The following is a 26,734-nucleotide window of genomic DNA, read 5'->3' as shown; positions in this document are numbered from 1 at the left end:
TATAAGTTATAACTAAAAATACAAGGGCACTCAAGTGTTCAGCACTTTTAAGTTATAGTTATAACAAGTTATATTGTATGTAAGAATATTATATATGTTTATTGTATGTAAAGATGTATGTATATATTTTAATTTTTGCCCTTGTGTAGCTGTTTATTGCAGATAAATCTTATCTAAATGTCTGGGAAAGCTGAGCAATTGTGGCATAAAATTCATATCACTGCATGAATTGATATAAACTATTGTGATAATTTAATTTCAATATTTTCTGAATGTGTTATTAACGCTGAATGTAAACATCTCCTGTTAAAATGGGCATAAATCACGATTTCACAAAATTTCTTAACACAATTGATCCAGGCTCAGTCAACATAAAAATCTTGACCTTGGCGATATTAAAATCGCGATGTTAAAATTCACGATTTCGATCTAAAATCGATCAATCCTTCAGCACTACCAACTAGCCACCTGGTCGGCTAAACACGCCACAAGTTGCAAGGCAGGTTCTCATAATTGTTACCTGGCATTTTTGCTTTACTACTCCTCGTTGTGTTAGCTTTTATAAGCTAAATTTTCAGTGTGAATACTTATTTATACGTCAAAATTCTTGAAATTTAAATGAAAGCAACTTTTGGAGGCGACAGGTGTGATTCTTCCGGCTCATTAACAAGCTCTCCAGTCACATCTAATGCGGTTTAATGTCACTTTTCAGGCTTTTTCAACACTTCAAATCCCACGAAATTGAGTAGGGTTAAGTAGAAATGAGCTAAAAGATGTGTAAATGTGTGTTCGTGGGTTTAAAATGTGCTAAAATGTCACCCACCTTCCCTGGCCAGCGAGCCCGAGCCTCGGAGCAACACGGCCCCGAGAAACAACAAACTTGTCACCGCCTCCATCTGCGGACTCCCCCGGGGGTGACTTTAGCTCATGTTCCCGACGTCAGGACGTCGGTTATCCCGTCAAATAGTGCTGGCTTTACGTATCCGCAAAACGCCGGAGTTTTTCCGTGATGAGTCCCCGTCTTCCCGTAGCGCAATCTCGGACTCGTTCTGTGGAATTTCGAGCCTGTTGGTAAAACACTAACAGCGTGTCTGTCTGCGCGGGCGCGGGCACGTCACGAAGGCGCGTTCGCGTGAAGGCCTAAGAGGGGAGTGGCTCGATCCGAACCCACCCGGCCCGACGGACCGCCCGTCCGATTCAAACTTCACTTTTTACGTAACCCTGTACGTCGAATCTCCCATAGATATCACGTTTAGATAACTCCACGAACGACGGCGTTCGTAACCGGCGGCCATCTTAAGGCAGTAAAGTTTTCTTTTGCAGTGAACCTAAGGTGATATTTATGGTGGTAGATCTGTGTCTTTATTATTCAATCCAAAAAAAGAGTTGCTTCAATCAAAATATATATTTTCAATCCAAGAAAAGTCACTTCAATCAAAAAAATAAATGTGTTTGAATGCAAAAATAAATTTGAAACTCAAAAAAATATATTTGAAAACTATTTTTCTTTGATTGAATTTTTTTTTTTTTTTAATTTAAGTCAAGTTTTTTTTGATAGATCCAACATTTTTGATTGAAGTCATGTAATTTTGCATTTGGACCACATTTTGGCTAGGACATTTGTGTCTTTATTATTCAATCAAAAAATAAGTTGCTTCATATATTTTCAAAAGAAAAATCACTTCAATCAAAAATTTAAAAAAATTCAATCATAGAAAAAAAGGTCTGAATGTGAAAAAATATTTGAGACGCAGAAATTTTTTCATTCAAACTGTTTTCCTTGATTTAAGCAATCCTTTTTGTGTTTGAGCCATATTATGGGTAGGACATCTGTGTCTAAATCATTCAATTGCAATAAAAGTTGCTTTAATCAAAAAACTATTTTCAATCAAAGAAAAAAATCATTTGCAAAAATTCGTATATTTTTTTGAAAATATTTTTTTATTTGAAATATATATATATATATATATATATATATATATATATTTTTTTTTTTTTTTTTTTTTATTGATGTGTCACTTTTACGTCAGAAACTCATTCTGTACGCCTCCGTTCCGAACCGAGCACCACGTACCGAAACGGTTCAATACAACTACATGTACCATTACACCCTTAGTAAAAACGTGTTACAAACATGCAAAAATGTAATAACTAGCTTATAAAAGTGCTAATTATCATGTTAAACATTATATTATCATGTAAAAATGTGATAATTATCGTGTGAAAACGTGATAAAAAAGGACGTGATTACCATCGTGGAAAAAACGTGATATTATCATGTCAAAACCTGGTAATTTTCATGCAAAAATGAGAGAATTATCATGTGAAAATGTGATGCTAGAATGCAGAAATGTGATAATTGCCATGTTAAAATGCAATAACTATCATGTATAAACGTGATAATTATCATGTGAAAACAGAATGTGTAAAAACGTGATAACTATAACTTAAAAACGTGATAGTATCATGTAAAAACGTGATAATTATCATGTGAAAATGCGATACATAAAAAGTGATAAGTTTCATGTAAAAACATGATTCGAACATGTAAAAACGTGATAATTATAATGTAAAGACGTGATACATGACAACGTGTTACAATCATGCAAAAACGTGATAACTAGCTTGTAAAAGTGTTAATTATCATGTAAAAACGTTACATTATCATGTAAAAACATGACTTATCATGTGAAAACGTGATGTAAAAAAGCGTGATTACATCATGTAAAAACGTGATATTATTTCAAAACGTGGTCATTTTCATGTAAAAATTACATAATTATGTGAAAATGTGATGCTAGCATGTAAAAACGTGATAATTATCATGTGAAAACATGATAAGTATCATGTAAAAACGTGATGCTAGCATGTAAAAACGTGAAATCATGTAAAAACGTGATAATTTCATGTGAAAATGTGACGTGTAAAACCTTAACTATCATGTAAAAACGTCGATAAAACCGTGTCAAAACGTGATAATTATAATGTGAAAATATGATATATAAAAAGTGATAAGTATCGTGTAAAAGCATGATTCCAACATGTACAAACGTGATAGGTATCATGTAAAAACATGATAATTATCATGTAAAAAGGTGCTAATTTTCATGTGAAAACATGAAATGTAAAAACGTGATTACCAGCATGTAAAAAACTTATATTATCATGTAAAAATGCGATATTATCCTGTCACGTGATAATTATCGTGTGAAAATGCAATATGTAAAAACTAATAAGTATCATGTGAAAACATGATTCTAGCATGTAAAAATAAGATAACTAGCATGTAAAACAAGATGATTATGTAAAAAGTGATAGTTTCATGTAAAAACATGATACTTTCACGTATAGTAATTGTGCTTTCATGTAAAAATGTGACACTATCTTGTAAAAACGTGAAAATTAGAATTAAAAAATTGTGATAGTATCATCTAAAAACAAGATAACTATCATGACAAAACGTGATTGTGGACTTTTTTTGTGTTTCTGCGCGGGGGGGGGGGGGGGGGGGCAGCAATACGTTTCAGTAAATATTACATCCGTTGTAATTCATTTTTTTCAACACAACAATTCCACGCAGGTCTCATCCTGTACAACAATATTTTTTATTCTTTCACCATCTTAAAATTTGATTTCATGTGCGTGAATGGTGACTAGGAGGCAATCCATGTGCGCTGAAATTGACACAGTATGTAAGAAAAAAAGGCTGAGAGAAGAAGCAATGTAATCTCTTTCAACTCATTGGCTGCCATTGACGGCGATAGACGTCCGATCCATTTGAAGTGGCAGGTTTGGCAGCGAATGAACGAACAAACGGATCGGACGTCTACTTGTGGTAAACTAACTAAAATTGATAGAAGGATTTAAAAGAGCCACGTTATTGGACGTCTATCGCCGTCAACGGCTCTGCTTTCAAAAGGCAATCCAGGTGAATCAAATAAATTCAATTTCATGGCGGTCGAGCACTTCCCACTTGAGGTAAAATCAAAATAAAGCACTAAATCAAATGAAATAAATAATCATTAAGGGAGTCAAAGGCACAAAACAAAAGAAAACCCAGTAAGCAAAAATAACTAGTGATTGTGGCGCCATCCATCGAGCAGAACTGTGAACTGCATTTACACAAACTCCCTTAAAAAGGATTGTCACATCTTGAAACGTTCCCGCATAGGCAAAAAGAAGAAAAGAAAGTTAAAATAAATATCAAGAAGAAAAGAATGTAAATAGTTGTGCCCGATGAGAAGTGTCATGCAGGTCACGTAGGAGGCGGGGCTGGGGGTGTCCGGCCGGCGTGACGTGAGGCTCCGCCCCTAGTCCACTTTGACGCCCATCTTCTCGGTGTTGAGCAAGTAGAGGCTGTCTTCTATCAGGAAACTGAAGGAGCCAAAAGAAACCTGTTAAGAATTTGCAAGATACAATTACAGTAATACCCCCTCCGTCCCAAAGGGGTGGGACCTTACATCACTGGCCCCGCCCCCTCTCAATTAGTGAACTAACAGGAAGTAAGATTGCGAAATTGAAATTTCGCCGAGAAAAAAATCTGTTGAGTTGTTGTACTTTGTTTTATTCTTCTTATTTAGTCCAATTTACAGTGGCATGAAAAAGTATCTGAGCCCTTCTCCCATTTCTGCATAAAATCACCATCAAATGTGATTTGATCTTTGTCAAAATCACACAGATGAAAAAAACTGTGCGCTTCAAGTAAAACTACCCAAACACTTATATGTTTTTATATTTTATAAAAGATAACAATGACAGAAGTGGGAAAAATAAATAAGTGAACCATCATATTTAACATTTTGTGTGCCCCCCCCCCCCCCCCCCACACACCTCCTTTGGCAGCAATAACTTCAACCAGACACTTCCTGTAGCTGCAGATCAGTCGATCAGGACTAATCCTGGCCCATTCTTCTCGACAAAACTGCTGTCATTCTTCCATTATTGATTGCAAATTGTCCAATCCCTGAGGCAGCAAAACAGCCCCAAATCATGATGCTCCCTCCACCATGCTTCACGGTGGGGATGAGGTGTTGATGTTGGCGAGGTGTTCCATTTTTCCTCCAAACATGATGTTGTGTGTTGCTCCCAAACAATCCAACTTTGGTTTCATCAGTCCACAAAATATTTTGCCAAAACTTCTGTGGAGTGTTCAAGTGCCTTTTTGCCAACATTAAACGAGCAACACTGTTTTTTTTTTTTTAAGACAGCAGTGGCTTCCTCCGTGGAGTCCTCCCATGAACACCATTCTTGGCCATAGTTTTACATATACTGTATTGGCCCGAATATAAGACGGTGTTTTTTGCATTGAAATAAGACTGAAAAAGTGGGGGTCGTCTTATATTCGGGGTCAAGACATTATACCCATTCACGACGCTAGATGGCTCCAGATATCAATTAAGCGAATGCTGAACTTGAGGAGTACTGTTCTGTCATGACAAATCTCAGCTACTCTCAAGTTTAACCAGTTTGCATTATTTTATTGCAATGTTTTTCCTTATTCAGATTTGTTTCAAGACTACAGTTACAGTTAGACCTCATTTTGATGGTTAATGCAGTTATTACAATTTTGTTTGTTTTATCACAATAGATTGGTTTATTTACATTTCAAAAACCAGAAGCCATTCATTTCCGAATGTGATTGCACTTTAGTTTACATATTTAAATGTTCAGATATTAAGATTTGAATGAGGCAAAATAACATGTTTTTTCTCTCAAATATATTGTTATAATCATTTGTTTCGGATGGGCTGTAATTATTTTCTGTAAAAAAATTTGGTGTTCAAAAAGTCTTTTTTTCAAACTTGAGTCTTGAAAAAGAGGGGGTCATCTTATAATCAGGTCTGTCTTATATTCAGGCCAATACGGTAGTTGATGTGTGCTCAGAGATATTGGACTGTGCCAGTGATTTCAGTAAGTCTTTAGCAGACACTCCAGGGTTCTTTTTTACCTTTCTGAGTATTCTGCGCTGAACTCCTGGCCTCATCTTTGGTGGACGGCCACTCCTTGGGAGAAAAGCAACAGTGCCAAACTCTCTCCATTTGTAGACAACTTCTCTAACTGTCGATTGATGAACATCCAGACTTTTAGAGATGGTTTTGTATCCTTTCCCAGCTTTATACAAATTAACAATCCTTGATCGCAGGTCGTCAGACAGCTCTTTAGACTGAGCCATGATGCACATCAGACAATGATTCTCATCAAGACAATTCGTACCAGGTGTGCGTTTTATAGTGGGCAGGGCAGCTTTAAACCACTCATCAGTGAATGGGCACACACCTGACTGAAATTGTTTGGTAAAAATTAGGGCTGTCAAACGATTATAAATTTTCTAATCGAGTTAATTACAGCTTAAAAATTAATTAATCGTAATTAATCGCAATTCAAACCATCTATAAAACGCCATAATTTTCTGTAAATTATTGTTGGAATGGAACGATAAGACACAAGATGGATACATACATTCAACATACAGTACATAAGTACTGTATTTGTTTATTATAACAATAAATCAACAAGATGGCATTAACATTATTAACATTCTGTTAAAGCGATCCATGGATAGAAAGACTTGTAGTTCTTAAAAGATAAATGTTAGTACAAGTTATAGAAATTTCATATTAAAAGCCCTCTTAATGTTTTCGTTTTATTAAAATTTGTAAAATTTTCAGTCAAAAAATAAACTAGTAGCCCGCCATTGTTGATGTCAATAATTACACAATGCTCATGGGTGCTTAAGCCCATAAAATCAGTCGCACCCAAGCGCCAGCAGAGGGCGACAAAACTCCAAAAAACACAAGTAACAAGTTGGCATTGAACTGTGCTGTCATTTTAATCTGTTTGAGCGGGGCATGTGCATTAATTGCGTCAAATATTTTAAGGTGATTAATTTAAAAAATTAATTACCGGCCGTTAACGCGATAATTTTGACAGCCCAAGTAAAAATTGGTTTCAATTGCTTTTTAAGTCTCCTTAAGTAGAGGGTTCGCTTGTTTTTCCCCCCATCTGTCATAGTTTGCATGCTATCCTCATTAAAATATGAAAACCTATAAATGTTTGGGTGGTTTTAGTTAAAGCACTGTTTTTTTCATCTGTGTGATTTTGACAAACATCAGCTCACATTTAATGGTGATTTTATGCAGAAATGTGAGAAATTCCAAAAGGTTCAGACACTTTTTCACACTACTGTACTTCCTGTTTTCATTCTTCAGTCAAATTTAACAGTACTCACTTTTTCATTCTTTAGTCAAATTTACTAATACTTCCTGTTATTATTTTTCTCTAACATATTAAAAAATATTTCGTTCACTTAGAAATACATCATATTTTCCCCTTTCCTTAGCATTCTAATATTACTTCCGATCCTGTTTTCATTCACCTTTAATGAAATCTAATAGTACTTTCTGGTTTTATTCTTCTTTAGTGAAATGTGATAACGTCCCTTGTTTTCACTCTCCTCCACTCAAATTCGCTACAAATGAACACTTCCAGTTTTCATTCAGCGCTAGATGAAAAAGATATCAAAACCAAACTTTTCCGACATTGTGTAATGCGGAGACAAGTGAGCGTCCCGACCTGTAGAAAAGGACGTGCACTGGGATGGTGCTGAGGTGCCAGAGGGCGTGCGCGTCCAGAATCCAGAGCAACGGTGGGAAGTCCAGCAACTCTAACAGGACCAGGCCGTGAAGCAGCAAAACTACCAGGACGCACTTCCACCAGTAGGGTAGCGTACGCCGGTTGCTCCAGCACCAGAAGAGCCACCACAGCAGATTCACCATGCCTGCCATTCCCAATAAAAACAGACGCTATCACGTGCCGTCAACGGCAGCCAATGAGGTAAAAAAAACAACATTTGTTTGTCCTCTGGATGAGTTGATCAGTAGTAGACGTCCAATCCATTTGAAGTGGAAGGGTTCGTTCATTCGCTGCCACCCTTCCACTTCAAATGGATTGGAAGCAGTGACGTGCGGTGAGGTTCATGGTTGGTGAGGCACTGACTCCTTTAGTGTCAGATTTCCAAACATATAAACCAAAAAGGGTAGTTTATTCAATTGGCAACTGGTTATTTCATATCTCATCAGCATTCTTCACAAAACACGCACACACGGTACATATTATCGATACGTAAAAGTAAGAAAATAACATGCATTTGCTCTACACACTCAATGTGTTGGCCGTCGCAATTCTATAATTCATGCAACATAAATGAGAGTAAAGAGTGGTGTACAAAACCACAGAATTCAATTATGACCTTTGGTGAAATATTCAGTTGTTTTTAAAACTTTTAATTCTGATACTTTAATCAATTTATTACAGAATGCTAAACAAAATGTGTGAAAAGAAAAACAAATAATATTTTATTTAAGGCCAAAATTTAGTTTTTAAATATTCTATTGTATTTTTCTTAGTCTAAGCTCTTTTTTTTTTCTTTTCTTTTTTTTATAAAATTGAAATTAAAACTGTTTGTGGTCTTGCGCCTGTCCTTCACCACAAAAACCGGTGTTATTTTGGAAGGGCATAGGTTTGGTCTCAACATTCGTAGGGACGATATAACAGCATAACCTGCCTATAGGTACACTTTTTGCTGGGGACGGGACATTAATAAGACCAAACAGATTGGATGAAGGGGGCAAAGGGCCACATTTCTCATGTATAAGAACTTAATTAGTAGGCAAAATGATCAATGCAAAATAAATCCTTATCTACTGATAATAACTTTTACGTGCATTGGTTCAGATGATACACTGTTCGATTCAAACCTTTGTTTTCAAAAAATACTAAAGAAACATTTTGAAAACTTCCTGAATAAAGGTCTGGTTTTTATTAGCAAACATAAACATAATGAAAATAATTCACTTAATAATGGTAGGGTCAATTCTATCCTTACAACATATGGAACTATTGAAAAATCTAAATTCTCTGTATAACTGAACATTATATCATGCAAAAAAGGTAAGGTTGCTTAAAAGTTGGTGGAGACAACGTTAGCATCCTGAAAAGTTGGTAGTGTTATGTCCCTACTGTCCCTATGCAAACCTACGCCCTTTTTGTAAAAGTCCTCCTTATTTTCCTTTACTTTAAAAAAAAATCTCTCCGCCTCAATGGAGAGGATTGCTTCAATTAGATCGCTGTGTTCTATTTGACAAGCCAGAACACACAGTGGATGTGTCCAAATGCTCTGTCAAGCTAACCTTCCATCTTTCTCAGCAAAACCATGTAATCGTTCTACATATATGCCACGTTTAGAAGAGCTTACACGCTCATTGTTACCACGAAATGTTAACTCCTGTTTAGCTAGGATGCAGGTTGCATTAATGAGGTCTTTCAAACTCTTTACCTTAGCATTCTGGATGCTACCGTTGAGCTTCCGCTGTTCGTCAAAGCCAAATCGATCCTTGAGCTTCCAAAAGTTTTTAAAGCAATCAGGCTTTGAATGTGAATGGTCGAGCTCTCGTGTTTGCTGAGGCTTCGTGGTAGTTTTTTAATGTCACAATATCTCGTGTTAGTCCAGACATTGGCACAAGTTGAGAAGAAAAGGCAGGGAAAGCAGCAAAGGCGATTTTTCGAAGGACAGCCACATAGCCAGTCTTTTCGGGTGTACCAGTCCGTTTGAAAAGCGCGAGTTATCTTCTGTCCCGCAGTTTGAAGCAAACCTTTTAGCTCCGGTGTGGTGTTAATCGCGTCCACTCTTGACGGAAAGTCCAGTTTCACGTACGCCCCCTTTCAGTGCGGCAGAGTACTATCTGCCGCAAGCTGTGCCTTTTCACTGTGGTTTCATTTCCCATCAGCAAAACTAAATATATCGCTAACAAACATTAAACTTTAAGGGTTGAAGACATTAGCCAGACTGTGGAAAATCAGGTCAAATAAACGTATCTGGAAACATTATAATGGCGACATGCAGATGTACGGCAACCAGCACGCTCCAATTCCATGTATCAACCCAGTTTGTTATGGATTGCGCAATCAGAGGTGAGGCTTTACTCGTTGCTGCCGCACCTCTCGTTTCATTTCTTTATTTGAACAGGAAATTGGCAAATTCAGCGATTTTGACTATAAAAAATGTTTGAAATGAGTTATACATAAAGAGCAATGGACAAATATTAATATAAATTTGATGCTATAATTATTTTTTTTGTCATGATGACAGGTGAGGCTCTGCCTCACCTGCCTCCCCTGACCGCACGTCACTGATTGGAAGTCTCGCGCCACTAATGGCTGCCAATAAGTTAACTAGGAAAATTTTTCATTATATCGTTACTCTCAAATCAGTTAAATATCGTATTCGGATACAACATTACCATTTCCGTGTCGATACTTTTGACACTTATCGATACTATTTGACAAGCCTATTTGAAGCACGTTGGCCGCTTACCAAAGGAGATGTTGGCGGTCATGTTGTAGCTGTAGTCAAAACTGACGAAGGTCAAGTAGGACACGTGTGACGTGAAGACCAAGATGAGCACCACCCCGACGATGCTGGACACCACTGGGTGCTTCAGACCCAGTGTTCTGAAATTAAAAGCACACACAAAAAAACCCGATTAATTGGATTAGAAAAAAGATTTGAATCAAATTTTGCTGCTTCGAACATTCGTTTTATTCAAGTGGCGTTGTAATGGTGTGTTTTGAAAGTGTTTGCATTTAGTTTTATTGATTTGGGTGGATACACTGCCCTCTAGTGGCAACACTGATTATAACTCATTTCATAAGGCTGAATCCAGCTTCTCCCTGTTAAGACCGACATAAGCTAAGTTTTTGTTTGCGCTAATGCTTTTTTTTTTTAATGCATTCGTAATTTAGTTTATAGGTATATTTAGCCGTTTTTTGTGGGAATAGGTGTTTGAACCATTTGTGAAGAACATTGTAAAAAAAAAAAGTTTTATATTTCATATTTTATTTTTCTTATATTTATATTTATGTTAGGGCTGTCAAACGATTAAAATTTTTAATCAAGTTAATTACAGCTTAAAAATTAATCGTCATGAATCGCAATTCAAATCAGCTATAAAATATTCCATATTTTTCTGTAAATTATTGTTGGAATGAAAAGATAAGAAAGATAAGACACAAGACGGATATATACATTCAACATATGGTACATAAGTAGTGTATATGTTTATTATAACAATAAATCAACAAGATGGCATTAACATTATTAACATGCTCTTAAAGCAATCCATGGATAGAAAAATTTAGTTCTTAAAAGATAAATGTTAGTACAAGTTATAGAAATTTTATATTAAAACCCTTCTTAATGTTAACGTTTTATTAAAATTAATTAAATTAAATTAAAATTTGTAAAATTTTCAATCAAAAAATAAAGTTGTAGCCAAGCACCAAGCTCACTCCCCAAACCCATTAAATCATTTGGACCCAAGCGCCAGCAGAGGGCGCCAAATAGCAAAAAACAAGTAACAAGCGGACATTACACTTCCGTCATTTTAATCTGAGCGGGGCATGTGCGTTAATTGCGTCAAATATTTTAACGTGATTAATTAAAAAAATGTACTACCACCCGTTAACGCGATAATTTTGACAGCCCTAATTTATTTATTTATATTTTATAGCATTTAACTAATTTGCTCCAAAAAACGTATGAATACGTTCTATTTTTAATTGTTTCAGTGTCCCTAAAACATATTTATACAAGGGCTGTCAAAATTATCACGTTAACGGGCGGTAATTAATTTTTTAAATTAATCACATTAAAATATTTGACGCATTTAACCCACATGCCCCGCTCAAACAGATCAAAATGACAGCACAGTGTCATGTCCACTTGTTACTTGTGTTTTTTTGGTGTTTTGTCGCCCTCTGCCGGCACTCGGGTGCGACTGATTTTATGGGTTTCAGCACAATGAGCATTGTGTAACTATTGACATCAACAATGGCGAGCTACTAGTTTATTTTTTGATTGAACATTTTACAAATTTTATTAAAACGAAAACATTAATAGGGATTTCAATATAAAATTCTATAACTTGTACTAACATTTATCTTTTAAGAAGTCTTTCTAGTCTTTCTATCCATGGATCGCTTTAACAGAATGTTAATAATGGTAATGCAATCTTGTTGATTTATTGTTATAATAAACAAATACAGTACTTATGTACAGTATGTTGAATGTATATATCAGTAATATCTTTCCATTACAACAATAATTTACAGAAAAATATGGCATATTTTATAGATAGTTTGAATTGCAATTAATTATGATTAATTAATTTTTAAGCTTGGATTAACTCGATTAAAAATTTTAATCGTTTGACAGCCCTAATTTATACATCTTTTCCTTTTCTTGTTTTTGTTTTACAAGAGTTGCACCTCAACTGCAATGCACAACGCTCAAAACTAATTTTAAAGCAATAAAACTGGCCACTGGAGGGCAGTAGCGCATTTTGTAAGAACTCATCTCGGGCCAAGAAGGAAGTGAAGAAAAACAGTCAGGAAATGGAAGTTGGAGGGATCTTGTGAAGACGTGTGAGAATTTGCGAAAAATGTGGAGAACGATTGGAAAAAAAAGGCAAACGACACTGGAGGAGTGTTTTGAAAAGAAAACGAACCATCGTCAAGGAAGGATTAAAAAAAAATCTATCTTGATGAGACAGACCGTGACGGCCACAACGGCGTCAGGTTCCACACACGTTCTGCGGAGCTCACGTTGCGTTACTCCTGAGCCCGATGTTGAAACCAAGGATGAAGATGATGAAAAAAAGTGAGACCCATCTTAAACCGGACTCATCAGATTACTGGGAGCCACCTCATTCAACCGGGAGCAGCTGAGAGCCTTCCCCGTTGTTATGTGCGCAAATAGTTCAACAGTTCAATAGTTTAGTTATGTGTAAATAAATTGTTACTTTGCGATCAAAAGCTCTATTTGTCTTGTTGTTTATGTTATTTTGTAAAAGGAAAACATTATTCACATGCTTGGGATGTAACTAAAGCAAAAAATAGCTGTGTTAAAGTCAAAGTTATGTTTGAAATGTATGCTTTCACAAAAAGCTCAATTTCTCTGTTTTTTCATCAGAAATTGGAAAATTGCTCAAACTAATCTATTTTCTAATGTTGTTTTCTAAAGAATGGAAAAAAGATATGAACTAACTTTTTTTCTGCTGAAAGAAGAGAGTCTAATCTGTCATGTTTATATAGCAATAGAACAAAATTTTCTGTAGGCCTTGCAAAATCAGTCAAAATCCAGTAAAACGGCCGGGAGCGAAGGGCCTTGCTAGGTGAAAATGGCTGGCAGTGAATGAGTTAAGCTAGTAGACTTTTGCTAAGTAAGTTAGCCAGTTGTTCTTTTGTTGTACTTAGAGCCTCATTTAATTATTTGTCTATACCATTTGAGGCTCAGCTCAGGTATTTTAATTTTTTATGTTCCTAATCCGATTACTCAATTATTCGAACTAACTTCTTCATCGATTAATCGACTACTAAAATAATCGATAGCTGCAGCCCTGCTTAGCTGTAATGGTTCGTACATCTTGTACCTTCCTTTTGATTTGGATGTGTTTCGGGGTCACTACCTGTTGATTCGGGGACATTTCAGGGTCACTTCCTATTGATATCAGGTCACTTCATGTTGATTTGGAGAGCATTTCGGGGACAGCTGTTGATTAGAGAGCACTTCCTGTTGATTTGCGGGCATTTCAGGATCTTTTCCGGTCAGCAAAACGGCGAGCCATTGGAAATGAATGGGAAATTTTGGCCAATAGAAACGAATGGGAAATTTTGGGGCGAATTTTGGCAGAACCGTTCATTTTTGGCAAAAACAGAATACAACTTTCGAAGGTATTCCTGGGGTCACTTCCTCCTGGTTTGCGGACATTTCAGGGTCACGTCCGGTTGATAACAGTTGACTTCTTGTCAACGAAATGGCGAATACAGCCATCGGAAATGAATGGGAAATTTCGGCCAATAGAAATGAATGGGAAATTTTGGGGCAAAGTTTGGCCTAACCCGGTACTTCTCAAATATTTACAGATTTTATTTTTCAGTATCAAATGGTCAAAAATTTACCTTGAGTGTATTTTTACAGTTTGGATGTGTTTAAAAAAAAAAAAAAAATTCAGGCAAATTGATTCGCGTTAAGTGTTTTCTGTTACAAACAAAACAATGTTAATAAAGTTATACTTTATAAGTTGATCTCTGTTATTTTCTCTAATTGAAAAAAAGGATACAATGTGCAGAGGTGTACTTATAATAGTAATATTATAGACAAATGATACTATTTACAGTGGCGGCAGAGTTTGGGGGGGCGCGAAACATTTACGTCTTCCTTGGGGGGGGGGGCGTAACAGAATATAATTGAGAAGCACTGGCCTAACCATTCGTATTTGGCAAAAACAGAGTACAACTTTTGTGCCCATTAACTTTCTGATTTTTTTAAATGTATGAATTGTGTGATTTGGATACATTTTTTACAACTAGATACATTTGAAATTCCACTTTTTTTCTTCTCTCAAAATCTGCATTTAGATTTTCATGATTACCTGACACAGCATAAGTAAATGGAGTAGAGAATGACTGCAGTCGCGCAGAAATAGTCCATTTTCTGCAAAACAAGATAAAACCAGATTAAGGCTCGTGAGTTAGCCTCCAAGCTTTGGAGTTCTTATTACTTCAGTAAGGAATGTCTCCCGAGTGTGGAACACTGTGGACCAGAACCAAGCGTTGAGTGATACCTGAAAAAAAGCACACGGTTTGGAGTTTGAAAAAATAAAACAACAACTTTTTACTTAAATTTGTCTGACGGCGCCAGGTTGATATACCAGAGAGAAGGCGTTAATGGTGTGGAACATGGGACTCTGGCGCGGCACGGTGCTCCGGTAGCGCAGCATCATGAGAAGGCACGCCAGGCCGTTGAGGAGAGAGGCCAGGGCGGACGCAGGCTCCTCAAAGCACAGGAAGCGGGCAAACGGCCACTGAAAGAAATGTTACATTGACAATTTGCTGGAGTGTTGCCGAGAAGTGAGGGAGACTTGTTATCGATTTGAGATGTTCATATAATTGTTTTTTTTTTGTTAGTATTTTTTGGTGTCTTGGACAGATAAACTGGAATCACGTTGCTTAGGAGTTCATGCGATCAAATTTTTGCCAGACTTTCTGGAACAAATTAGGGCTGCAGCTATCGATTATATTAGCAGTCAATTGATCGATGAACCAGTTAGTTCGAATCATCGAGTAATCGGATGAGGAAAATAAAAAAATACAATATCTGAGCTGAGCCTCAAATGGTATAAAAAAAATAAATAAATAAATGAGGATCTAAGTCCAACAAAAGAACAATTGGCTAACTTACAGAGCACAAGTCTGCTAGCTTAAACGCTATAATAAAATGCTAATTTTTTTTTTAATTGAACAATGCTCTTAACAAATGGTTCAAACACATATTCCCACAAAAACGGTGAAATATACTTACAGTGGGGCAAACAAGTATTTAGTCAACCACTAATTTGGCAAGTTCTCCCACTTGAAAATATTAGAGAGGCCTGTAATTGTCAACATGGGTAAACCTCAACCATGAGTGACAGAATGTGGAAAAAAAAAACAGAAAATCACATTGTTTGATTTTTAAAGAATTTCTTTGCAAATCATGGTGGAAAATACGTATTTGGTCAATACCAAAAGTTCATCTCAATACTTTGTTATATACCCTTTGTTGGCAATAACTGAGGCCAAATGTTTTCTGTAATACTTCACAAGCTTTTCAAACACTGCTGCTGGTATTTTGGCCCATTCCTCCATGCAGATCTCCTCTAGAGCAGTGATGTTTTGGGGCTGTCGTTGGGCAACACGGACTCTCAACTCCATCCACAAATTTTCTATGGGGTTGAGATCTGGAGACTGGCTAGGCCACTCCAGGACCTTGAAATGCTTCTTAAGAGGCCACTCCTTTGTTGCCCTGGCTGTGTGTTTGGGATCATTGTCATGCTGAAAGACCAAGCCACGTCTCATCTTCAATGCCCTTGCTGATTGGAGGAGATTTTCACTCAAAATCTCTCGATACATGACCCCATTCATTCTTTCGTTTACACAGATCAGTCGTCCTGGTCCCTTTACCGTAAAACAGCCCCAAAGCATGATGTTTCCACCCCAATGCTTCACAGTGGGTATGGTGTTCTTCGGATGCAATTCAGTATTCTTTGTCCTCCAAACACGAGAACCTGTGTTTCTACCAAAAAGTTTGGTTTCATCTGACCATAACACATTCTCCCAGTCCTCTTCTGGATCATCCAAATGCTCTCTAGCGAACCGCAGACGGGCCTGGATGTGTACTTTCTTCAGCAGGGGGACACGTCTGGCAATGCAGGATTTGGGTCCCTGGCGGCGCATTGTGTTACTGATATTAGCCTTTGTTACTGTGGTCTCAGCTCTCTGTTGGTCATTCACTAGGTCCCCCCGTGTGGGTCTGGGATTTTTGCTCACCGTTCTTGTTATCATTTTGACACCACGGGGTGAGATCTTGCATGGATCCCCAGATCGAGGGAGATTATCAGTGGTCTTGTATGTCTTCCGTTTTCTAATAATTGCTCCCACAGTTGATTTCTTTACACCAAGCGTTTTACCTATTGCAGATTCAGTCTTCCCAGCCTGGTGCATGTCTACAATTTTGTCTCTGGTGTCCTTCGACAGCTCTTTGGTCTTGGCCATAGTGGATTTTGGAGTGTGACTGACTGAAGTTGTGGACAGGTGTCTTTTATACCGATAATGAGTTAAAACAGGTGCCATTAATACAGGTAATGAGTGGAGCCTCATTAGACCTCGTGAGAAGAAGTTAGACCTCTTTGACAGCCAGAAATCTTGCTTGTTTGTAGGTGACCAAATACTTATTTTCCACTCTAATTTGGAAATAAATTCTTTAAAAAACAATGTGATTTTCTGTTTTTTTTTCCACATTCTGTCTGTAATGGTTGAGGTTTATCCATGTTGACAACTACAGGCCTCTCTAATCTTTTCAAGTTGGAGAACTTGCACAATCGGTGGTTGACTAAACACTTATTTTCCCCACTGTATAAACTAAATTACGAATGCATTAAAAACCATTAGCTCAAACAAAAACTTATGTTGGTCTTAACAGGGAGCATCTGGATTCAGCCATGTGAAATGAGTTATGTCATATTCACTGTTGCCACTAGAAGGCAGTGTACCCACCCAAAACAATGAAACTAAATGCAAACACGTTCAAAACAAACCATTACAACGCCCCTTTAATTAAACGAATACTCAAAGCACCAAAGTTTAATTCGAATATTTTTTGTAATTGAATTACCCTTCATGCCCAAATTATAACCCCCCCCCCCCCCCCCCCAAATCCTTTTATTTATTTATTTTTTTACATTCATGTAACACATCAAATTATAGCATTGGAGCAATGGGCAATAAAAATCATATAAATAATTTCTAACAAAATGAAACAATTATTTGAAAAGCACAGTTTACGAAAAACTCAACTAGTAAAACGTATGTAAAAAATTTGAAAAAAATACAGTCGGGTTATTGATAGGTTTGGTAAAAACAAAATGTAATACATTTAAATAGAAGAAGAATAAAGACATAAATTCAAATAAAACTTGTCAGAAGTGTAATTTGCTGCGGGAATGTTTGGTTTGATAAATCACTTGTGGCCTCACACAACTTAACCTCATGATAACTTTTTGCAGTGTTGAAGCTAACAAGTTAGCCAAAATGTTTAGCAACAGTCGTCCTTTTGTCTTGCTCTGGGATAGAGTGCTTTTGAACACACCACTAGCAAAGAGGTTTCCAACCTTGCCGTGGAATTGCGGGATTTGGTAGCCTTCGGCCTGGTAAAGCCCCACGGTGGTCCACATGCACTCGTATCGACAGTCATCACGACAAGTCCAGCCTGGGGAGAAAAATTAGAAGCCTAAGACACAAAAAAAACTTCGGAAAGAGTTGAATAACTGGAAATGTAGCTGGCAACAAGAAAACCCTGAAAATGACAATGAAACTATATGTTAAGACTGCATCTCCGCGCAAACTTGCTAGACAAGAAATACTAGATTTTATTCATGCCAGGGGGCGCCATTTTTCTGTGACAATTAGCATAACTAGGTTAGTTTGTACAAAATAAGCACTATTTGAGTTCATATCGTTATGTTCTCAAACCATAAGTATAGGAGTCAACATAAAAATGATGTAGCAAAAAAAATTTTTTTGAGTTGAAACAATTACTCAAATAATTCAAGTACCGTAATTTCCGGACTATAAGCCGCTACTTTTTTCATTCATTTTGAATCCTGCGGTTTATAGTCCAGTGCTGCTTATTTGTTGATTTATTTGTGTTAATAGGCAACCCATGCCTTCTAGCATGCTTTGCAGCACTACAGATGTAAGTAACAATCAAAATTCATGTTCTTTTATTTAATTATTTATTCATTTACTGTTCCAGTTGTTTCAATAATTGCTTGTTGTGGTATTTGGTAACACTTTATTTGACAGCGGCGTCATAAGACTGTCATAAGACCATCCTAATTATGACATGACCAGTGTTGTTAATCTTACTGAAAAAAAGTAATTAATTATAGTTACAAATTACTTCTCCCAAAAAGTAATTGCGTTAGTAACTCAATTACCTGAATGTAAGAGTAATTCGTAACTTGGCAAAGTAATTGGTGATAATTACTTTTTTTTTTTTCCCCCTCAAAAAAAAAAAAAAAAAAACCTTGGCCACACTATGTGAAGTTTTTTGTGAAGGTTTTTGGTACAATTGGCCCGAGCCCAATTCTTTACCCTAATTTACCCTTTACCCTGAATCAACTGTTAAAAGTTGTTAAAATTGCTCCCATTATTGCATTAGTTCCCTTCTCTCTACTTTCGACATATGAAAGTTTTAAAACTGTTTCATCATTTAAAGATAGATTCAAGTCAAGATTTTGCCGATTTAGAAGTATTTTAGATAAAAAGTTACTTAGGTTCGCTAGGAAGGTTTTCTACAACAGAGCCGTCCTAAAAAGTCTACTGCTTTAAGATGGCGGCTGTCTACTAACTCATTTAGTGCCATGTCTGTCATTTTGAATCTAGTTATATCTATGTACAGTACATTTGATATCTACCATGTCTACCATATCTACCATAACATGCGGGCGTGGTTTGTAGGCTATCGGCTACAACATGTATTATTGGAGCTACCTAGCATCGCGTTTGCTCGGCGTCACAACTTTCTTGCCTCCTCCCTACTCCTGCTCTGCTCTGTCGTCTCGGTGAGTCAGTCTCCCTCAGACTTTTCGACCAATATAGTAACGCATAGTAACGCATGCCTTTCCGTCCTCAGTAACGGTAACGGCGTTGCCAAGATGAGAAAAGTAATTAATTAGATTACCCACTACTGAAAAAAATAACGCCGTTAGTAACGCCTTTATACTGTAACGCCGTTATTAACAACACTGGACATGACACTATCATGGGCATTACTGAATGCTTATGACAGATGTCATTAAGTGTCATCCAGCAAATTATGTTACCAACTCCATTTATGTCCAGCTCAGATCTTTTACATTCATTCAAAAGTGAGATCATTTCCCGAATAAAACTGAATGATAACTGTTATAAGCATTCGTTAATGCTCATGACAGTGTCATGTCATAATTATGTCTAATTGTCTAATGACTGATTGTCAAATAGTGTTACCAAATACCGCAACTAGCAATTATTTAAACAAACAGGAACATTAACTGAATAAATAATTAGCAAAGAACATGAATTTTGATTGTTATTTATATCTGTTGCGCTGCAATGCATGCTAGGAGGCATGATGGACAACAACAGTGTTGACAGCATGTGGCATGAAAGGTTGACCGTCTCCCCCAAGGAAGCAGTGATGGCCAAATGAAGCTTCTTGAAGCAATGAAGCTTTGCAGCCAATTAGTTGAAAGCTTCATGGTGGTTTATTTGGTCTTCTGACCGTCATATGATGCCGCTGTCTAATAAAGTGTTACCAGCTAATATCTTTTGGTGTAAATATCCCATAATACAGTGAGGACAGCTGCGGCTTATAGTCCAGTGCGGCTTATCTATGAACAAATGCCGTTTTCATGTCACATTTGGTGGGTGGCGGCTTATAGTCAGGTGCGCCTTATAGTGCGAAAATTACGATAATTGGATTTCAAAAATTGATCGAGGAATTGAGGAGTCGTTTAATTTTGCCGGCTCTAAGCATGACGTTTTGCCCGAACTACTTTTAATGCGGCACAGCGTGCTGACGTCACGTGCGTACAGGAAGAAGAGAGAGGCGGCGGATATATTTGATTTCAAACGCGCATGAATATAGAGGTAACGACGAAGAAGCCGACGAAAGCGATGAGAGAGGCACCAAGAAAAATCAGAAAATGTCAAATTGTGGGAGCATTTCAAGCTGGGGACCACGGCAAACACTGTTTCATGTATTCACTGTAGTGCTGCAACAATTAATCGATTAACATTAGGAAAAAAAGATTTGAATTAAATTTTGCTGCTTCGAGTATTCGTTTAATTATTGTGGCGTTGTCATGATTTATTTTGAAAGTGTTTGCAATCAGTTTTATTGATTTGAGTGGATACACTGCCCTCTAGTCTGCCTCATTTCACATGGCTGAATCCAGCTCCATATTAAAACCAACATAAGCTAAGTTTTTGTTTGCGCTGATGTTTTTTTAAATGCATTCTTAATTTAGTTTATGGGTATTTTTTTGTGGGGGTATGTGTCTGAACCATTTGTCAAGAGCATTGTTAAAAAAAAAAGTTAACGTTTTATAGCATTTAAGCTCGCGGACTTTTGCAATTTAAGTTAGCCAATTGTTCTTTTGTTGTACATAGATCCTTATTTAATCGTTTTTTTATACTGACTGAGGGCTCAGCTAAGGTATTTCAATTTTTCATGTTAATTATCCGATTACTCGATTATTCGACAAACTAGTTCATTGATTAATCGACTACTAAAATAATCGATAACTGCAGCCCTAATTCACTCTAAGTCAGCACTTGCATAACACCACCCCCGGCCGGCCCAGACTAACCCGCCGACACCGATGACCGCCCCCGAAACCCGGGCCGGGCGCCACCGCACGACCCGCCCGCCTAGCCCCCGCTCCACGGAAGGCACCCCGTTTACTCCGAGAGCGGAGGAGCGATACTCTAGAAAAGGTAAAATGAAGTTAACATAGCGCTAGGCATGTGCCGATTACCGGTTTTAAGGTATACCGTGGTATGGAAACGTCAAGGTTTCAAAACTGCTAAAAATTTTGTCATACCGTCCCTAAGGTATTAGCTATTCTTTATGTCCCAAAAATGCATGGAGAAATCCCTCGCTTGCAGCTCAAAGGCTCAAATCCTAACCTCCCCCACCAGTTGTTGTTCTGTGTCAATGAGTCAGCTGTGCTACACGATGGCTGGAGGAGGTGAAACTTTTTCCTCCATTGAAGAAAACCGAGGCTTAGAGGATGGCCAACTGACATGTAAAACATGTTTGTGGAGGGTGGCTGCCGAGGAGGCAATACGTCCAATATGATTTCGCATTTATACAAAATTAAAGTTATTTAAAATTTAAAAAATTAAATTATGTCATGAACGTTTCCCACTTAACTCCAGTGTGTTTAGTGTGTCTAGCGGTGGCAAAACGTTTTTTTGTTCTCTCTGGCAACGGTGTGTTGAGAAAGAGAGTGTGTGTGTATAATGTAAACATGATACGAGTCATACACACGTGATTTTAATGGAAAATAATTCAATTATTTTTGTTCTGATGGTAATATTGTTGAGCTGTGGGTTTAGGCTCACCTAAAGAACAGCATTTATTTTATTTTAATTTTATTTAGAATATTTCAGTTATTTTTTTAGCTTTCAATTTGCTAATATGTTTTGAAAAATAAAAATCCTGTTCCTGTTTTTTTTTTAACCCAGATATCTCAAAGTAACACATTTTAGAGCTTTAATTTGCAATACCGTGATACCGTGACACCGAGATATTTTTTGCATAAGGTTATTATACTGTCAAAATCTCATATCGGCACATGCCTACATAGCGCTAATAAATAATATTAACGTTACTGTACCATGCTAATGTAACGTTAGCCCTGCGGAGGGCTAGGTTGGCTGTTTTCAATAATGTACATCTAAAACAAAGATATTGATTATCTAAAAATGATTCAATATTGGGTGAAATGTCTTGTTTTCTCATGTATATTTATAATGGCTCTTTACCTAAAAAAAATCCGATTATCCGATTACTTGATTAATCAATGAATTTTCAATACAATATTTCATTACTAAAATATTCGATAGCTGCAGCCCTGTAATTTCTAATTGACTGCCATTGACTGACAATGAAACATGATCACTCAAAGCCAGCCTTCCCTGTTCAAATAAATGTATTATTTTTTGCTGTCAATGGCAAATAATGAGTAAAAAAAGCTTTCAACAAATATTTTTTAAAACTAATCATACAAGAAATGTATTCCCCAGCAAAAAAAAAAAAGTTCTCCGTACTATGTGTACTTTAAAAAAATATTTTTCTTTATTTTTTTCGTTTATTTAACAATATACACTACAGACGATACAGTTCAGTTTAAGTAAAAATAACCAAATATCCACAATGATCATTTACAATGTATTAAAATGAAAAATACTGTAAAATTTGGATTGAATATAGAAATTTAGATTTGTGAATGCGAAAATTTTACAACTAAATCTTAAAAAAGGTTAATGAGTGCATGCAACATTTTATCTTTTGACTCTAATGACACCAGGTGTCCTTCTAGAATGACTGAATAGTGTACGCTACGTCACAAGAGAGCGACGGCTATGTTATTGTAATGCCCATTTCCACACCTAGAGGGCGACAGAGGCATCGCACTGCAGTTTGGAAGTGAAATATCTACAAAAATTAGCAATAATGACATGTTTTTTTACTCTATAAAATGTTTTATTTGAGTAAAACACGTGTTAATTCTTTAAAAAACTGATTATTTCTGTGTATTTAATTGAAATATATCACATTTTCATCAAAATTGCAACGCGTAATTGAGTATCGGGATTTAGTTTCGTTATGAAAAGCGTAAAGAGAGATTTTTAAATGGTTTAGTTAGTTAATTTAACTAATTTAGCATCAAATGTGTAAGTTGGCTACACAAAACACCACGAGAAGAAGCAAAAATTCACCTGTCAGCGCCATGTAATGCGGCTGGACCGTCTGGTACCATCGTAGCCGAGCTCCGGTGCAATTGCTCTGGACACACGTCTTTAAGCAGTCCCGGTAAATCGGTTCTTTGTCACCCTGGGAGGCCTCTGCGGCGTTCGCGCTTATTAGGAGTACGACGACCAGCACCGACGCCGGTGTGACAGATGTGCGGCGGGGGGACAGCGGCGACGCCATGGTGTTGCTTGTGATGATAGAGGAGGGGGCTTCACGAAGGCACGACGAGGCGAAAACGCTATCGAGAGATTCCGGAACCGACGGTCCACATTAGCAGGCTGCCATTTGTACGTGGTGGCGAAGCTTTAAAATGGTGAACTGATAAAATTCCGGTAACAATAAAAGACAGCCCCCACTCGCTCTTTGAATACATGTCAAAAGCCATGCAAAACTTTCACTTCCGCTTAGCGTTTTCAACTTAAACGTTGACAGTACGGCGTTGTGGACGTTTTCGCAACATGGTCCGTTTGTTTATCTTTGTTTAATATTTAAGACGATAGTATATGCTGATAGTTATAGGAGTTGACCCCACGGATGTATTTAGAACAACGAATAAGCGATAAGGTTGTTTTATTTTTAAGGGGTTTTCCGTATTTTCCTCTAACGTCACGTGATACAACCCCTCACTTATTGCTGTGGACCAGAACCATAATATCAATAAGTGTGTCTAAAACCCTATAAGTGCATATGTTATCATTAGAAAATTAAATATTTTTTTAAAAAAGGAAATAAAACATTATGAATATAAATAACATACATAAAATAATGTACAATTAATATAAATTATACATACTGTACATTCTCTCATGATACGTGTGTGTTTGTATGTGTAAGTACATACTAGGGGTGTCAAACGATTAAAATTTTTAATCGAGTTAATTACAGTTTAAAAATTAATTAATCGTAATTAATTGCAATTCAAACCATCTATAAAATATGCCATTTTTTTCTGTAAATTATTGTTGGAATGGAAAGATAAGACACAAGATGGATATATACGGTACATAAGTACTGTAATTCTTTATTATAACAATAAATCAACAAAATGGCATGACCATTATTAACATTCTGTTAAATCGATCCATGGATAGAAAGACTTGTAGTTTTTAAAAGATAAATGTTACTACAAGTTATAGAAATTTTATATTAAAACACCTCTTAATGTTTTCGTTTTAATAAAATTTGTAAAAATTTCAATCAAAAAATATACTAGTAGCCCGCCATTGTTGATGTCAATAATTACTTACACAATGCTCATGGGTGCTGAAGCCTATAAAATCAGTCGCACCCAAGCGCCAACAGAGGGCGACAAAACTCCGAAAAACACAACAAGTACACATTTCACTGTGCTGACTTTTTAACCCTTGAGAGTCGAAGGACGCGCCGGCGCGTCCTCAGCGCACGTCGTCTTTGAAGCGCCCTCACGTTTTAAATACGTCACCCACATGCCGTTGGTTGGTCTCGTTTTAAAGTGCGGAAGTTGCGGTTTACTCTCGTTATTATTTGAAGTCAATCGACCAATTAAAACGTGAGATATTGTCATTTAAGTTTTATAGTTTTATTGTCCTCTCAAAAAAACATTAAAACGCTGCATGGATCATTTGTTTGTGTCTATATTTCCATCATTTCTTGTCCTTTTTCAAAACGGAAGCTCCATGAAAAAAACACAAATCAAACGAACCCTTTCGAAGTCACAGTGGAAGCACAAAATGAGTTATTTAAATAAATATAACTGCCATGCGAGGTTCCACCGAACGAGAGGGAGGAGTGTTCTGAAGCAGCGAGGTGGCGAGCCGACGGCCGTTTGGATCGAGCAGCGACTTTGTGTGACTTTGAGAATGAACGGAAAACTAAATTTAGCGCAAGCAATTGTGCTATTTGATCAACTTGAGGCAGAGGATGGTCCAAATTCGTCATCATCGTCTTCTTCGGAAGAGTCCTCGAGTGAAGATAGTGACGTATTTGAACACGTGGGTGACGCCATCGACGAGCAGAGGTAAGCAAACTCACTTTTTTTTTTTTAGGCTGGAAAAGTTTCTTTTGAAAGTTTCTTTTGATATTGCAAGACAAAGTTAATTTTGATGCAATATAAGTGTGTGTTTGTGTATATAATAATAAAATGTGCATATCAGCTCAAAGTCGTACGTGAACTGTGTGTATCCAAGGCAGGAATTTATAGCACATATTCAGCTATGGTATTCTTTCTATTGTCATACATATAGATTTCCAATATTATTTATTGCTGTATATATTTTTATTTTATACTTTATTATTTTCATAAATACTGACTTTTTTTCATGTACATTTATAGTGACAATGAAAGTAAAGTGAAATGAAAATGGAAGGGTGGAAAGAGGACCAACACCCCATGGAAGTGTGGGCTGTGTGATGTCGCCCTGTTTCGAATTCCAGGACGAAACTGCTTTTCGGAGTGGCATGCCTGAAAAAAATGTAACTTGTTTATTGTAAATATTTTTGAAAATACTTCCCCCCCCCCAATGTTATATATATATATATACATTTTTCCCCACAATCAGTCTTCTCAATTTGTGTATATAAATGTGTGTTCAAGAAGCTTGATTGTGTGTACATAGTTTTCATCAGGTGATGGGCCGCAATACTCATAAAGAGATGGCCTCTAAACACTTTTTGCGTTAGATGGTATATATTTTTTCACTGTTCGGTCTGCTGTATATAACCTGTTTTGACTAGAGCATGTATAAAGGCAAAAAACGCCTATGCTATACCTGTTGTTTATGTTGAATTGTCAAATATAAGACTATTTATTCTAAATTTTTTGGGTTGAATGTTCATCCTAACATGTTGAATAAATATTACAAAGTTTCAAAACGGTTCGTTACGCATGTTTGGTTGTCAATTGGACATCAAAATTAAAAATTTTGACAAAACGATTGTGGAATTTTTGGTCTTTTTGGGCCCAAAATGATGATTTATAATTGGTCAGTGACGGAAACAACAGTTTGGACATGAAGTTCAAGGTGTCACAAAAAAAGGGACCAAACCAGGCCATCGTAAACAATTCTTTCTTTGAAATATAAAGGCAACTTCAAAGGCATGCAAAATCAGACAAAATAGGCCCAGACCTTAAAGGGTTTATCTGTTTGAGCGGGGCATTTGTGCGTTAATTGCGTCAAATATTTAAACGTGATTAATTAGAAAAATTAATTACCGCCCGTTAAAGCGATAATTTTGACAGCCCTAGTACATACATATGTAGATGTAAATAAAGTGTACATAATTTTTTTTAGAACTTGTATTCTTGTAATAAGATAGTTACCCCTCGTTTTTCGCGCTTAATGGATACATCCCCCCCACACACACACACACAAAATCAAAAATCCGCAAAGTAGAGGCAAATCTTATTTACTTTTTTTTTGGGGGGGGGGGGGGGGGGGGTTTTCAATGTTCAATTCAGATTTAGCAGCTTTGGAAAGAGATACGCACATACAAGACATGTTTTTCCCTTTTTTGCCAAAGTATAATAATAATTTAAAAAAAAACCCAAACAAAAAAAAACTTAAATTGAAGGAA

General features: G+C 36.7%; 2 protein-coding genes across 3 annotated transcripts in view; both read right to left on the bottom strand.

The window, feature by feature from the left end:
* erbb2 (erb-b2 receptor tyrosine kinase 2) overlaps positions 1 to 1,131 on the bottom strand; it is a 48,828-nt gene extending 47,697 nt beyond the window's left edge. Inside the window, exon 1 of the mRNA XM_057825720.1 lies at positions 824 to 1,131. Within this exon, the coding sequence (XP_057681703.1) occupies positions 824 to 896 (73 nt within the window). The 5' untranslated portion in view covers positions 897 to 1,131. The remainder of the gene's footprint in view (positions 1 to 823) is intronic.
* Positions 1,132 to 3,592: 2,461 nt separating this feature from the next.
* pgap3 (post-GPI attachment to proteins phospholipase 3) lies at positions 3,593 to 23,598 on the bottom strand. 2 transcript variants are annotated; one of them, XM_057825281.1, is made up of 8 exons: positions 23,149 to 23,598; positions 17,766 to 17,863; positions 14,769 to 14,921; positions 14,619 to 14,681; positions 14,490 to 14,551; positions 10,373 to 10,509; positions 7,573 to 7,777; positions 3,593 to 4,394 (listed from the first exon to the last, which is right to left on the bottom strand). In XM_057825281.1, exons 1-8 carry the CDS (start codon positions 23,360 to 23,362, stop codon positions 4,367 to 4,369), a joined length of 960 nt encoding a protein of 319 aa, XP_057681264.1. In that variant the 5' UTR covers positions 23,363 to 23,598; the 3' UTR covers positions 3,593 to 4,366. The 2 variants fall into 2 exon arrangements, with proteins under 2 accessions (XP_057681264.1, XP_057681263.1); XM_057825280.1 differs by having other exon boundaries at positions 3,593 to 4,374.
* Between the last annotated feature and the right edge of the window lie 3,136 nt (positions 23,599 to 26,734).

Source organism: Corythoichthys intestinalis, chromosome 21 (genome assembly GCF_030265065.1).
Source record: "Corythoichthys intestinalis isolate RoL2023-P3 chromosome 21, ASM3026506v1, whole genome shotgun sequence".
Classification (NCBI taxonomy): Eukaryota; Metazoa; Chordata; class Actinopteri; order Syngnathiformes; family Syngnathidae; genus Corythoichthys; species Corythoichthys intestinalis.
This window is presented reverse-complemented; position numbering and strand designations above follow the sequence as displayed.